General features: G+C 42.2%; 1 protein-coding gene across 1 annotated transcript; it reads right to left on the reverse strand.

Annotated features, from left to right (window-relative positions):
• Window positions 1-304: 304 nt before the first annotated feature.
• On the reverse strand, window positions 305-12929 carry RRM2B (ribonucleotide reductase regulatory TP53 inducible subunit M2B). Its single transcript, XM_060277680.2, has 9 exons — window positions 12742-12929; window positions 11868-12029; window positions 9263-9379; window positions 8759-8892; window positions 6570-6664; window positions 5965-6098; window positions 4950-5054; window positions 4549-4662; window positions 305-3607 (listed from the first exon to the last, which is right to left on the reverse strand). Exons 1-9 carry the CDS (start codon window positions 12799-12801, stop codon window positions 3455-3457), a joined length of 1074 nt encoding a protein of 357 aa, XP_060133663.1. The 5' UTR covers window positions 12802-12929; the 3' UTR covers window positions 305-3454.
• Between the last annotated feature and the right edge of the window lie 2304 nt (window positions 12930-15233).

Raw genomic sequence — 15233 nt, forward strand, 5'->3', positions numbered from 1 at the left:
ATCCTTGCCTTGAGGGGACACGGTGGTTGAATCCTGCACCATTTGTACATCCAGTCAAGCACTGTATACTTTGATTGGCAGTGGCTTTGCAGAATCTCACACCTTTTCCACCACCTGCTGTTATCTGGAAATGCCAGGGATTGGACCTCAGATTGTCTGCGTGCCATGAATGTAGTGCCACTGGGCTGCGTGCCACTTGGCTATGGTACCTTCAAACAGTACATCAGAGCTTACACAAAAGTAATATGCACTATTATTTGTGAAATAAGGGAAAACTTGCAAAATGAAAACCACAGGCAGTAGAGGCTGTTCCAGCAAATTTTATTTGTGCCGCTGTATATTTTTCTAAACAAAAGGAAGACCAAACCAGGAAGCTTTTTCTTCTGTCCCCCTTTAGTACATCTGTCCTCCTCACAGACTGAGGGCCCTTATTAATTTCTTTGGTCGCAGGACACTCTCCAACACCTGCAAACGTGTTGTGAGAATACACCTGGCTCACAGGAATGAGCAGGTGAAGCTGCTTGCAGGCATTTCAAAAATGACAGGCTCTGTCCTGAAGTGGAAGTTTCTATATAATCCATCTTGTGTTATGTTTTATTCATTTGCTGTAGGCCCTGGAAGACCAAAGGAATAACTAGCTCTCACACAGGTCTGTTCTAAGATGCGTTGTGAATGCCTGGATCCAGCAACGTAATTGATTTGCATCCTTGTGAAGACCTCTGAACATTTGGCCATTCGCACTGCAATTATGACCTGGGATCCATTGAACCATCCGGAAGTGCTTATTCAAATAGGAATACCCATCCTTATGTACAGTCACTAGATTGACTAAAACTGAATTGGGGACAAAGACTGCAATGCCCTTGGCAACGGCAAAAGGGCTAAGAAATATTAAAAGCAAAATGGACTCGATTATTCATCAAGTAGAGTTGGCTTTATAGAAACCTTTTCAGATATTCAACCTCAACTTTTCTCTCTTTCCATTCGCTACTGTGGCCAGCCAGTTTCTGGCTTTGATGCTTACATGCTGTATAAGGAAGATAAGTTGCATAAAAAAAACAAACCAATTCTGATACTGTATTGTGAAGTCTACTCAAGAGATATTATAGGACACATAGTCAACTACACAGCACTCATGCAGTCAGAAGTTACAGTAAACAGATGGCCAAAGTTTCTGGCCAGAAGTCTTTAGGTTCTAGAATTAATCCTCCTGAAATATGCTATGGTATGGCAGAGACTGGACTTGCTTTGAGTAAGCAGAATTGTGGTTTCTGAAGAAAATAAAGTGCCAATGAACTGTTAAAACAGCCAGTCGTCATACTCCTTTTCTGAAGTACACCCAAACGTTCTTTATAAGTTCTTTATAAGTTACATGAATTCAAACCATGTTTCGTTGCAAAAATAGTTGAATTGACACAAACCTCTATTGAGGTTAAAATGAAATAATCTTAAACCAGGGAAGGAAACCCACCCTTCCCTGACCTGTAGAAGTAATTGCTTATTTTTCTTATTTACTCCTTCCGTGTCCTCTCTTCAAGGAACTCAAAGCTACAAGCATGACACCCACTGCCCAAAATTATCACAAGAACCCTGCAAGGTAGGTGCAGCGGAAAGTTTTGTGTGTGTGACTGTCCCAAGGTCACCTAGTGAGTTTCACTGCTGAAATGTGATTTGACCCCAGACCTCCACGGTTTCTATCCAAAACACTACCCACTAGGGCCTTCTGCCTCTCCAAGGGCAATTTAGTCTAACTGTCCACACTGGTATAGCCCCACTACTGTATTTTGAAATGTGATGACAACAGTTAATGCAGTCACCAGTGCTACAACTATAGCTCTGCCATGGTCTGCAAATCTTTATGTCATAGGAGAATTGTAGTTGGAAGGAACCACAAGGATCATCTAGTCCAACCCCCTGCAATGCAGGAATCTTTTTGCCCAACATGGGGCTCGAACCCACAAGACAGGAATTAAGACTCTCATGTTCTACCAACTAAGCCAGCCCAGGGGTATGTTGACATACGACATGAATTCACCTCCAACTGAACTGAGCACTCGTTAATTGTATGCTCTACTTGCACCCTTTTCCATTTCATACCACTACTTCTGTATAGCTGCTGTTCTTAGTCAGGGGAGCTGCTTGTATGCCTGCACCCCTTTAAAGGCACAGGCAAAATGGCAAAACAACATGCCAAGGTTACAGGCACCCTGATTTCAACTGAGCACTAAGAACATCTATTGCCTTTGGCTCTTGGTGTTATTTAGGTTCCCCACTTTTCCTTCCAAGAGCAAAATGTGACATACATGAAGTATCCAAGTGGTTGCTTATCCATGCCCTGGACAAGACCCACACCTATTTATTATTACTTTTTTCTTAGCTTCAAAAAGCTAACTGCCTTACATGCCTTCAGTCCATATCCTGGCTAACTGCAGAAGGAAAGTCATAAGACTTTGACTTTGCAAAATACCAGCTGGCTTTGGATACAGATCAGAAGACAATCTTCAAGCTTGCTTTCTGTCCCATTTGATACAGGGAGGAATGATCCTGGAGCAATCTCTGCTGGCTCCTCTGAAGGACTGGTCTAGTTCAGATGATCACAGCTATGAGCCTTCTGCTTGCACATGAAACCTGTCTGCTGGAGCCACAATTAACCCAAGAAAGCCACATCTTCCTGTCTCATTGAAACCGAGAAACTTCAGTTACCTGCCTTGAAACAAGACGGGTTATCAAACCAACTTCAGTATATGGTTTAATACCCTGGCTTATTCAGAAGCAAGGTAGTTCTAGCTTCCCATTCAAACCAAACAGGGAACCATGGTTAATTAGAGCTGACCTGCTTTAATCATAGCTCAGGAACGAGGGAAGGAACTGCTTGTATATGTAAAAGGCTTGTGCATATCTTGGCTTAGTAAGGTTATATTTCTGTGCGGCCATTTGATCCTGCAGATCCGAAGGCCTGCTGCAATCTACCCCGTTTCAAGCCCTACCGCAACACATCTTCAACGCTACGTGTACACTAACAGAGAATTTTAGGGGTGCACCGGGAGTGCAAGAACTGTTCTGCCAGTGGAACTCCTCTCCACCCACTGAGCAGCACTTACACAGCATCCTAAGGTGGCATGGGCCATTTTGAGGACTGCAGCCTTACTGCTCTACACAAAACAGCAAATTGAGGCGTACACAAATGCCACAATTGTATTACTCAAAGACTGTTAAGTAGAAAAGGTGCATGAATTATCAAAGGAACTTTTGGTAAAGAGGACCCACACACGCACACAACCATTTACATCACCACCTGCAATAAATATGTCCTATAAAAAACTTCATCATGTGTGGAAACATGAAAAAATGTTCCCAGAACCCTCTACTTCCAGTAGAAGAAATAGCAGCTTTTCAATCAGGTAAGTGGCACGTGAACATTTTTTGCAACACTCGTCTTCTGAAGAAGGCAGTCCTAGAAGTCAGCATCCAGAGTAAAAACGTTATCGTTGGTGTCAGCCATAACTGCGAAACGCTGATACTCCGATACCCTCTTTTCAAAGAAATTGGTTTTTCCTTCCAGTGAGATGTTCTCCATGAAGTCAAAAGGGTTTTCTGCTTGAAAGACCTGAGAAAAAGCAAAGTTATTATTAAATCAGTTACTGGCCTAAGCAGTACAATATTCCTACAAATCTCTGGTAGCTAACTGCTGGAGGCCTTTTCCACTGAGATAGTACTCCTTTTTCTTTCTCGGTACATCGCGGGTGAAGCAGCCACCGCTCCAGAGTCATAATTTCTTAGACAAGGTATTAATTTGACTTATTGGGCCCTAATGTCTGATACTCACATTTCAGTGAGTGTTCTATTGTCTCTTTTCTTGTTTTATTTTACTTATGTTCTTTTTTTAACAATACAGTGGTACCTTGGTTCTCGAACTTAATCTGTTCCACGAGTTCATTCAACTCCCAAAACCATTCAGAAACCAAGGCGTGGCTTTGCAGGAGCTTCCTGCACTCAAGTGGAAGCCACGGAGGATGTTCGGCTTCTGAAAAACTTTCGCAAACCGGAGACTTACGCTGGTTTGTGGTGTTTGGGAGCCGATTTGTTGGACAACTAAGCCGTTCGGGAACCAAGGTACCACTGTACGTTATTTGTTAACAATATGTTACTTGTAACAATGTGTTGCAAGTCACCCTGCACACTATTTATTTTGTTGCAGAAAGGTGGAATACAAATTTTCTTAAATAAATAGATACAAAACGATAGAAATAAATAACACAATTATTAAATAAGATGTACAGTATTTTGCAAAGCAACTTGACCATAGAAAGACTAGTCAAAAGATTGCTTGTTTTTTTTATGCTTCATATATTTTATTTGCAAGTGCTTACAGAGCTCAGACAGAACCCTGAAATAAATGACTACGGCAAATCTTACCAAAGCCCAACGCCACTTACCTGGGAGTAAGCCCCATTGAATTCAATAGGACTTATTTCTTAGAATACATGGTTAGGATTGTATTGTAAGGAGACTGGTGTTAAATGTTTATATCTTCCTGAGCTATCTTACCTTGGAGAAGCCCAGTTCCAGAAGTAACCGATCTGCTACAAACTCAATATATTGTTTCATCAGAGTGCAATTCATTCCAATTAAGCCAACTGGCAAGGCCTCTGTCAAAAACTCCTATAAATTAGAAAAAAGGTAAAATATTTTAGGAGGAGCACAGTTCCAGCTACTTAGGAATAACCCATTAGAGTCTGATTACCATGTTAACAGAGGCCACTTTAAATAGAGCCAAAGCTACAACACATTGAGATCTGGAGATATATGTCAAGGTGTTCTATCCTGAAGCAACTGCAGTGACAAACAGTGACTGACGCAAAAGTGTAGTAGTAGACCAGGCACCTGACTTTTTAAGGGGAATAGTATTTTGGCTGCAGAAAAAGAAACCCAGAGACTCGTCTGCTCACCTGTTCAATTTCAACTGCATTGACAACAATCTCTCTGACTCTTTCTTCCGAAGGTTTATTCACTAAATACTGAAACATTAGGCAAGCAAAATTACAATGGAGTCCCTGAAAAATAAGAATGAAATGGAAAATAAGGGACACTTGCCTTGCTTCTACAAACCAACTCTCTTTTTCCACTTTTATTTATGTATTTAAGGTGCATATATATATACAGTATGCACCTTAAATAGATACATAAAAAATATCCATCCATCCTAAATTAAATGTTAAAAGGGCCAAGCTTTTTACAGCATCACACACCCACAATTTAAAAACCTGAATAGAACTATCCAGAAGATATTGATAAGACAGCAATATAAAGCAGCAAAGAAGAGGACACATTGACAAACAATGGTCCCCAATATTCTTTGGGGGAAGCCATGGCTGTTTAAAGTGGTGTGATACTGCTTTAAATGTATAGTGCAGACAAGGCCAAGTTGGCTTCCAATCCACCCACCCTGATTTTTCATATTTTAAAAATTTCAAGACAGAAACATGCATTATTAGTTGGGGAAAACACATCATTCTTATTAAAATGAGTTGTGCTTAATCTAAAGTGATACATTTACACTACAGTGGTACCTCTACTTACGAATTTAATGCGTTCCGAACACACATTTGTAAGTCAAAAAAAATTGTAAGTCGAATCCCATAGGAATGCATTGGGAGAAAAAATTCGTAAGTAGAAGCAACCCTATCTAAAAATTCGTAAGTAGAAAAAATCCTATCTAAACCGCATCCAAGATGGCAGACGGAGCTCCATTCGTAAGTAGAAACATTCGTAAGTAGAGTTATTCGTTAAGTAGAGGTACCACTGTATTTTATTTCAACAATTCAAATACTACTGGTTGTTTTTTTAAAAAAAATATCAAGTGTGGGGGGATTTCTAGTATCTGTGGCTCTTTTAATTGGACAGTTTTGCTTTCAGAGAACAAGACTGGACGCCATTTTGAACATCAGCCCCCCACCACATTACTTCATCTCGGCTAATGAGTTCATTGGAGAAAGTGAGCCCCGGCATAAGTCCTCTTTTCTTCAGCCAAAATATAGCCGCAAAAGAACCAGAGAAGAAGATCCCTTCGACGGCAGCAAAAGCAACCACTCTCTCGCCTGTTTCAGAGGAGATAAAAACACACACACACACATTATGGTCACAAAGTTCAGACACCAACCCCTCAAATTGTAAAATAGAATGTTGCAACATATAAAAGGAGAGGAAATTCCAGTACAAATACAATAACAATCTGCGCTGAAAGCAACATAATTAACAAGAAAATAAATTATTTTTTAGAGAACATAATACAAAACTGCAGTATGAACTCCAGTGACCCTCCTCTCCACAAAGGCCCCAACCCTGGTGGTCTTAAGCATAATTTATAACTAGCTCATTCAACCACCTTCATCCACAGGATACCGGTAATACAAACCAACACCATAGCCCCTCCTTCCTTGTACAGAGCCTTACTGTATACCAGTTCAGTTTCTTACACTTGAGTGGTATTAAACAACTTTAGAACACTCAAAAACATTATTTCAACTAAGGCACGTATAGTGGAAATGCATTACTCAGAAGCAACCTACCAAAAGTGGCTTCCCTGTCTCTTATCCACCTCAGCGCCCAGTCAGCTTTCCTCTTAACGCACGGCATTGTTTCAATAGCGTTAAATAAGAAGTCCCTGGGGGAAAACAAACCAAAAGATAGCAAGAATCTGAGGCGCCAGTATCACATCCGTGCATCGGACAATATGGGTGGATCAGCTATCTTTTACCCAAAGCGGACCACCGAAATTAATGAGCATGACTAAGCTAGGGCTATTAATTTCAACAGGTCTACTCAAGAGTAAAACGTGGTTGAATGCCACATTAGGGCTGTGCAAGGCACCCCAATACAGTTTGGCACCCAATTTGGTAATCCTGATCAGGTCCTATTCCAGCCAGATCACTCCGGGGCCCAGCCTGATCTGGGCCAAACTCAGATTCCAAACAGGATCATGGCCTTGTGCAGCCCTAAGTAGCAAGAGGTGTGAGGAAAATGAGATGATACAAGCAGCCTCCTTCCATCCCCTCCCTGACCGCAAGTTTAATCAGGGTTTCACACAGCCGTATCTGAAGTAGGGGGGTCACCCACAGATGGCTGAATCCTCTCGTAACAGATACATGATTAAATGATCTTCTGAATGTGTGCACGTTATGCCAAAACAAGAAGTTTCTGCATCTTGAAGAATGTTAAGGCACAAACATTTTTCAGAACCTGCTTTCAAACTAGAAGGAAATATTAACTCGTTTCACCACTGAGTAATTTACATTTTGGACTCACAGCTGTCTATGGAGGCGCAGGTCAATTCTGTGTCCAGGGCAGCTGTTTATCAGCTTCATCTGGTACGCAGGGTGAGACCCTACCTGCCCACGGACTGTCTCGCCAGAGTGGTGCATGCTCTAGTTATCTCTTGCTTGGACTACTGCAATGCGCTCTATGTGGGGCTACCTTTGAAGGTGACCCGGAAACTACAACTAACCCAGAATGTGGCAGCTAGACTGGTGACTGGGAGCGGCCGCCGAGACCACATAACACTGGTCCTGAAAGACCTACATTGGCTCCCAGTACGTTTCCGAGCACAATTCAAAGTGTTGGTGCTGACCTTTAAAGCCTTAAATGGCCTCGGTCCAGTATACCTGAAGGAGCGTCTCCACCCCCATCGTTCTGCCCGGACACTGAGGTCCAGCTCCGAGGGCCTTCTGGCGGTTCCCTCGCTACAAGAAGCCAAGTTACAGGGAACCAGGCAGAGGGCCTTCTCGGTAGTGGCACCCACCCTGTGGAATGCCCTCCCACCAGAGATCAAAGAGAACAACAATTACCAGACCTTTAGAAGGCATCTCAAGACAGCCCTGTTTAGGGAAGCTTTTAATGTTTGATGGATTTCTGTATTTTAATATTTTGTTGGAAGCCGCCCAGAGTGGCTGGGTGAACCCGGCCAGATGGGCGGGGTATAAATAATAAATTATTATTATTATTATTATTATTATTATTATTATTATTATTACTACTACAGCGTGAGTGGCAAGGCTACTTCATTTCAGCACATTAACTCTGAAGAAAAAGTCGCCCTTTGGTCAACAGCAACTGGTGTGGTAAAACAGAGGCACCCTTCCGATGCCAATACTTGCCCAGGTAAGCCACTACTGACCTTAGTGACTGCTCTGTCTTTAAATAAATAAATAAAAACCATATGAACTGGCCAGGGCAGAGAGACAAAACCAGTATTCAGCTAATTTCTACCGGTCTACCTCATTTCTCACATCCAGCCCCTTCATGAAAGAGGTTATTCGCCATTCTATTCTGGCTACACACATTTTCCATCTCTGTAATTTTGCACAATTTTTCAGGGCTGCGTGTCTTCTGTGATTTCATGAAAGTGCTGTGTGAAGCCTTCTGGTTGGTGCAGAATTCTCAGCATTTCAAAAGTCACAGTTTTAAAATCATGTATCTAGTCCATGAGCCTTGACGGTGCTTCGTAGAATCTCAGAGGTTAAAAGATACGGCTGGGCCAGAGTACATTTCTAGAAGTCAAAGAGCAGGGCCTCAATACCATGCAGTTCCTTGCTCTTTCTCATACTTACTTGAAGCTGAATTATTATTCAAATTAAACAAAGTCCTACTGTGGCTTATTGCTGTAGTGATCTCTTCTGTTATGCCTGAACCAGAGTCATTCAATATGGAAAGAACACAAGACAGAAATCCTCTATATTGTAGCAATACTTACGGTGATTACCTTTTCTCAGGATCCTTGATATAAGTGTCTATTAATAAACTGTACATCTCTGAGTGAACATTTTCTATTAGTATTTGGAAGCCATAGAAACAGCGAGCTTCTGGGATCTGCACTTCCTGACTAAAACGTTCCACCTGACAACAAAAGGTTAGAGATAATTCACACATACACATTCTTAACAACTCATAGAAGGGTGCATGATTTTACCACCACTGGAAAGCACTACATTTGATGTAGTTATCAGACAACAGGAAACTTGGGCCAAGGGAATGGGTGTTTCATATCGACACATGGAGCTGCAATCCTCAAGTGCCAAATATGGAATGTGCAAACTCATCTAAGGACCTTAAATATTTGAACTGCTTGCTCAAAACACTAATGGCAAATAAGCCTTGAGGTCATATGCCAAATTTCTAAGTGCTTCATCGGCTTGACTGCAGGTGCTGAAATAGCAAATAAGGCAGGCAGCCCAGGGTTAGAAAAGCAGCCCATAAAGTCTCTTACCAGGTTTTCGTTCACAATTCCATCGCTGGCTGCAAAAAAAGCCAAGATATGTGAAATAAAGTATTTTTCTTCATTTTTCAGTTTGTTCCAGTGAGGAAGATCCTTTGATAAGTCAACCTTTGTGAGGAAAAAGAAAAATTCATTGCAAATTTATACTGTAATGCTTCATTAATAACTCTGGAAGACAAAAGAAACTGTTGAGGGAAATAAAATGGCAATTTATTTATTTATTAAATTTGTATACTGTTTTTCATCTGTAGATCTCAAGGCAGCTGACAACATAAAGTTACAAGACAAGAACACAAAATACAAAAGAACAAGAGCAATAATGAAACCAAAACACACCAATACCCACCAACCCACCACATTCATATAGCTCCTACAAAGCTTCTCTCCACGATGTCTTGTGTTTCATTTAAAGACATTTGCAAGAAGATGCCCATAACTTGTTAAAAGATTTGTTATTAATTTTCTTATTATCACCACTATCCATTCACTCCTCCAAAAGTCCCAAAATGGCTAACAGCAATAACAAATAATAAACACAAAACCAATATAATTAAAAATAAATTAATTTAAGAAACAGTACACTAAATATGCCAGGATATCTGCACTATCTATGATCATTTCTTGCTAACTGTTCCCTGCCCCACTGCAGGTGTACATACAAACATTTCAGGAGTTATCACCAATCTATTACCGCAAAAAATTAAAGGTGTATCTATCTAGCATATATTGAGCTCTCAGTGTCACTGACTGCAATTTTTATATCTCATTTTATATCTCATTGCCATTCAGTTACCACCTTACCATTTTCTTCTTTCTCTAGTCCACAAAAGCTTGTGCTATATTAGAGTTTAAGGTGCCACATAATTCTTTTATTAATATGCTAAAAGTTCATCCACACTCAACAAGTCAGACACAAAAAGATGAACCAACTGCTGCCAGAAAGACTACCTAAAACAGCACATTATCAGTGGCCCATATCAGTGTTCAAATGCCTGGGAGAAGACAAATGTCTTTGCCTGATGAAAATGACAGCACCAGGTGAGTCTCTTTGGGGCAAGTCTTAGTTATGTACCTACAACTCTCAGCACCCTTTACAAGCTACAGCTCCCAGAATTCTTTGGGGGAAGCCACGACTTTTAAAGTTGTACAAGAGTGCCTTAAATGTATGGTGTGGTTGTGACATCAGTGAATGGAGTCAGTCTTTCATCACTTTCTCTCCTAGCTGTCCCTGAAGTCCGGCTTTCCTAGGTCTCTTGACCCTTCCTTTCTTTTTATTCTCCTATACCAACCAAAATGATTAAGGTCCTAGAGGAACTCCCCTATGAAAAAAGCCTACACAATGTTTGAGGTGTTTTTAGTTTAGAAAAAAAAAGCAAGTAAGGGTGATCATGATAGAGGAATATAAAATGATGCATTCTGTGAGGAAGCTTTTCTTCTTCTCTCCTAATACCAGAACAGGAGGCAATGCAATGAAGATGAATGTTGGAATATTCAGGACGAAAAGGCATACTTCTTCACACAGCGCCTATTCAAAATATGGAATTCACTAAAAGATGTAGCTGTGGACACCAACTTGGATGGCTTTAAAATGGAATTAGGCAAATTCTTAGAAGTATCCATTCAGAATTATAGCAAATTCTTAGGCTATCAATGGCTACTAGCCATGATGGCTGTGTACCAACCCCAGTATCTGAATATCTGTTTCTGGGCAACACCAGCATCATAGAATCATAGAGTTGGAAGAGACCACAAGGGCCATCCAGTCCAACCCCCTGCCAAGCATCAGAGTGTAGTTCAGTGACGGGCAACCTTTTGAGCTTGGTGTGTCAAAATTCGCCAAAAAACCGAGCATAACTCGGGTGGTGTGTCACTTTGAGGGGAAAAAACGTAATTTCACCATATTTATAGTTTAAATAACAAAAATGTATAATTGTAATATATAACTGTATTTAATAAACCAAAAACTAATTATTTGACCAAACCAAACCAAAAACCCCTTATTTATCACAAAGTGCCCAGAGTTGTTGAGCTTTTTGGGGGGAGCTGCTGACCAAAGTTTTGGAGGTTTTTTTGGGGGGTGCAAAAGTTCTTTTGCTTTTTTGGGGGGGTGGCCCAAAGCTGCTGTGCTTTTTGGGGGGGAAGAGAACAGAAATAAATGATGAATAATACCTTCTCTGGAACTAACACGCAGCACCGACATAGTCTGCCAAAGCGCCAAAAAAAAAAAAAAAACCAGCACAGAAATGAACACTGTTACACCCAATCATCGTCTGCCAAAGCGCCAGGAAAAAAAGCACAGAAAGGGTTAAAAAACCAATCTCTGGCTACCAGCAACAACAACAAAAGGACCCGGGTTTTAACAGCGGAGACAAGCTGTAGCGTGAGGAGGAGCGGGAGAACAAATGGGGGGGGAAACCAACAACAACAGCGCGAATGGGCTGGTCGAGCATATACTTTAGCTTGCTTTGTTTGCATAGGAACCCCATTGTAACTGTGGAAACTGTGAAGCCTCTAACATAGCAGGACACAAAATACACACCTGCACACACACACACATACAAAAACGCCCCTACCTCTGCATGTTTGTTACACTCACCTCTTCCGCTGTCCAGAAGGAAGCTTGCGCCTGCTTGTACATTTTCCAAATGTCTGGATACTGGATGGGGAAGATGACAAACCGGCGAGGGTTTTTCCTTAAAAGAGGCTCTTCGTCCGATTTTAAGCCATCCTCAGTCTCACCTGAAGGCGGCAACAATCTCTAAAGCAAGAACATTGGCCCAGAGATGGAAAGAAGATAAAGTCTCAACCGGAGAAGAATGGCAGGTTAAGTAGATGAATTATGCCAAAATGGCAAAAATGACTGGAAGAATGAGAAATCACGAAGACCTAAATTTTAAAAAGTAATGGGGGAAATTTATAATTTAATCTTAAAAATAATTGGAAACAGTTAAAATCGTTAGTAGGATTGGAATAACACTTGTAGTTTAATGGTGAATTTTGAATATAACAGAGATGTAAAAGATTATTATAAAAGATGCAGGAGGAAATGACTAACATTAGGACCCACAAAGGGGAGGAGGGACGTCCAGGAGATTCTTTGGAATCTTGTTTTTATGTTGGATTTGTGATTGTTAAACTTTATCTGAAATAAATAATTTTTCAAAAAGTAAAAGAACGCAAGAGTCGTAGAGGGTGCACTTGTTTTCTACGCCGCCTCTCTGAAAACTCAATGACGTATTATATATAGCCTATGTTTTGCTCGGAAGTCAGAGCCACGGAGTCCTGCGGGGTTGACTCCCGAGTAAGCGCGAGCATAAGACCGCGGCCCTGGAGCTCGATCCTGCCCCCCTTCGCCCTTCCCTGCTCGCGCCTGCTCGGATGCAAGGGCCTCCGGGTTCGACGGGGACCTGATCCCCAGGAAACGCGCGCACCCATCCGGGGAGATGGAGATCCGGACTTGCCCTGCTCACCTCGTCCCCCTGCGGCCTAGCAGCGCCGCACGACGCAGGGCGCTCCCGTTGCTCGCCCATGGCAACGCCGGCGATGGACAGGCGGCGCCGGCGACGGGGACCTGCGCGCAGCAGCAACCGGCGGACCTGCAAGGGCAGCGGCGTCGGAAGAGGCCTCGACTCGGCGGCTCCTCCTCCTCCTCCTCCCAGAGGCGGGATTGTGTGCGGCCGAAAGGGGAGGCAAATGCTCGCGCTCCCTCCGCAAAACCGAGTCTCTCCTCCTCCTCCTCCTCGTCGTCCTTTTAAGTCAAGGCGCAGACACAGGTCGAGACAAACAAACAAAAATTAACTTAATAAATAACCCGTCTGAATTCAGCGCTCTGCCTCAGTGGCCGGGAAGAAGCTTAAGCTTAAAAAATGTGAACTGGAAGATATGTAAAATAATATTTTAACATGCAATCGAGTTTGCATATATTCACCCATCAGCCATGGGTGCTCAAGTTGAGATTCCTGCATTGCTGGGGTTTGGACTAGATGACCGTGGGACTGCCTTCCAGTTGCAGAGATCTGTTATTATGCTAAACTGATCATCCCAGAGGATCTTGCCCCTTTAAGAGCCCTTATTAGTTCTACCTGAAGATGCAGAGATTGAACTTGACCAAGCTTTTGAAGGACACCAAATTGGGTGGTGTATACGCTTTAAAATCCATTTTAAGCACATTTCAACCAACAGAGAGTTACAGGCCCAGTAGTTTGTTAAGGAACTGTGGCTCTGTGATGGTTAAACTAGAGTACCCTGACCGCTTTGAAGTTATCAGAGTGGTCAAAACAAAAATGAATGGCAAAAAGCTCCCGAGGATTTCTCCAAACGGGGTGAATGGACAACAGAATGTCAAATGTGATTTCATATAAGTAATATATAAGGATAGAGTTTGAGCTGTTTTAAGTGCAGTAAACTTATGAGGATTTGGAAGCTGGCTCTTCTCGTTGCTAGATGGTCATTATTTCAATGGACAGCCTCTGTTGGAAAGCATCAGTTGCCAAGATAATATGCACAAAAGGATATTATTTGAAGATCACAAGGCATGCAGAGAACATACGGAAGAAGGCATGAGATTATATGTTTAAAGTAGCACTTGGTATTCGGCCTGGAACCTCATTGGTAACCAGAGCAGCTCTTCTGAGGACTGGTATCCTGCGGCCTCCTTGGCATGCCTAGTAATCTTGCTGCTGCACTTTGGATCAGTTGTCATTTCTGAACATTCAAAGGCAGGCCTATGGTAAGGGCAGTGCAATATTGAGGTTAGTAGAGCATGTATCACAGTGGTCTGTTGCTTGTTTATCAAGAGAGGGTGTGGCAAGAGTTAGAAAAGAGACACTCCTGGCCACAAACAACACTCAAGCGCCAAGGAGCAGAACATCCAAGGAGGAGGAACTGCAGTGACACTGCTTTCAGTGTGGTGGTCCCAAACCTGTGGAACTCCCTGCCAACTGAGATTAGGCAGACACCCCTCCTTGCTGAACTTCACAGACACGTAACTAAAACTATTGTTCCAGCATGCTTTTTAAGGTAGTGTTCAGTTGTATGATCAATTGCTCAGAATAACTGTAGTATTTTGTTGAAATGAAGCAGTGCATTTCTTACGTTGGGAGGCAATTTGACTAGACAAATGCCGAAGTCCCTTCCAAACTCTCTGGTTCTGTGGTATGGATTCAGCTAAACAGTTGCACTAGCGAGAGGAGTGCACTAGTATGAGAACCATCTCCCCTCTCCTCCCCCACAGGCCCCCCAAATCAGTTTTAGGGGCAGGAGAGCCCTCAAAACTCACAGGGGGGAGGCAAGATTGTTCCACCTAGCAAGCTGAAATGGTTGTGCTGATGGAGCCATGGTAATAGGGCAACCGTGAATTCCACCCTCTGAGTCTATTACCACCTTTAAAGTTCTGAAAAGCTATAGGGCCTATATAGTCTGTAGCCTATACGTAAAGCTGTAAACCTAGAGGATTAATTTGTTTATAACTTAATGACTTCAATCCAAGCCAGAGGGATGACTCGAGAAATGTTCCACTGAAAGATGTCATAGCAAAACCATATGCCCATCTCAGCCTCCAAGGTAACTTGAACGGACACTGCTTCACTAAAAGTATTTACTTAGGTATATGACCCTGCAAAGAGGGTTGGGCGTTATCTCATTCGGCAATAATCACCATCTGTTGTTGACCTCTTTGTTTCCAAAGTTGACCTTTGCTCAGTGTCTGGCCAGCCAAAAAAGCTTTTGGAAGATTGTGTTGAAATTCTTGCAACATAAGGAGCCTCAAAAGATTTCATCCAGTGGTATCCAAATATTTTATCTGGAATGCATACCAGACTTGCTTTTAAAAAATATCCTAAAACTCATGCAGCACTTTACCTGGCGTGCGGGTCATGCAGTGCACTGAAGATGATGCCATAGATGGAGGTGCATAAGACTATAATCAACTCCGCCAAGACCAGAGTAATCTGTGAAAATCAGT

This window comes from Zootoca vivipara, chromosome 8, assembly GCF_965207765.1.
Source record: "Zootoca vivipara chromosome 8, rZooViv2.hap1.1, whole genome shotgun sequence".
Taxonomy (NCBI): Eukaryota; Metazoa; Chordata; class Lepidosauria; order Squamata; family Lacertidae; genus Zootoca; species Zootoca vivipara.

What these genes read in the sequence shown, in the direction of transcription:
- RRM2B (XM_060277680.2), bottom strand. Translation starts at nt 12,801, where the DNA reads ATGGGCGAGCAACGGGAGCGCCCTGCGTCGTGCGGCGCTGCTAGGCCG. An exon ending in AGACAGGGAAGCCACTTTTG is followed by an intron (nt 6,099 to 6,569) that starts GTAGGTTGCTTC and finishes CCTCTGAAACAG; the next exon opens with GCGAGAGAGTGGTTGCTTTT. An exon ending in AACTCATTAGCCGAGATGAA is followed by an intron (nt 5,055 to 5,964) that starts GTAATGTGGTGG and finishes CTTATTTTTCAG; the next exon opens with GGACTCCATTGTAATTTTGC.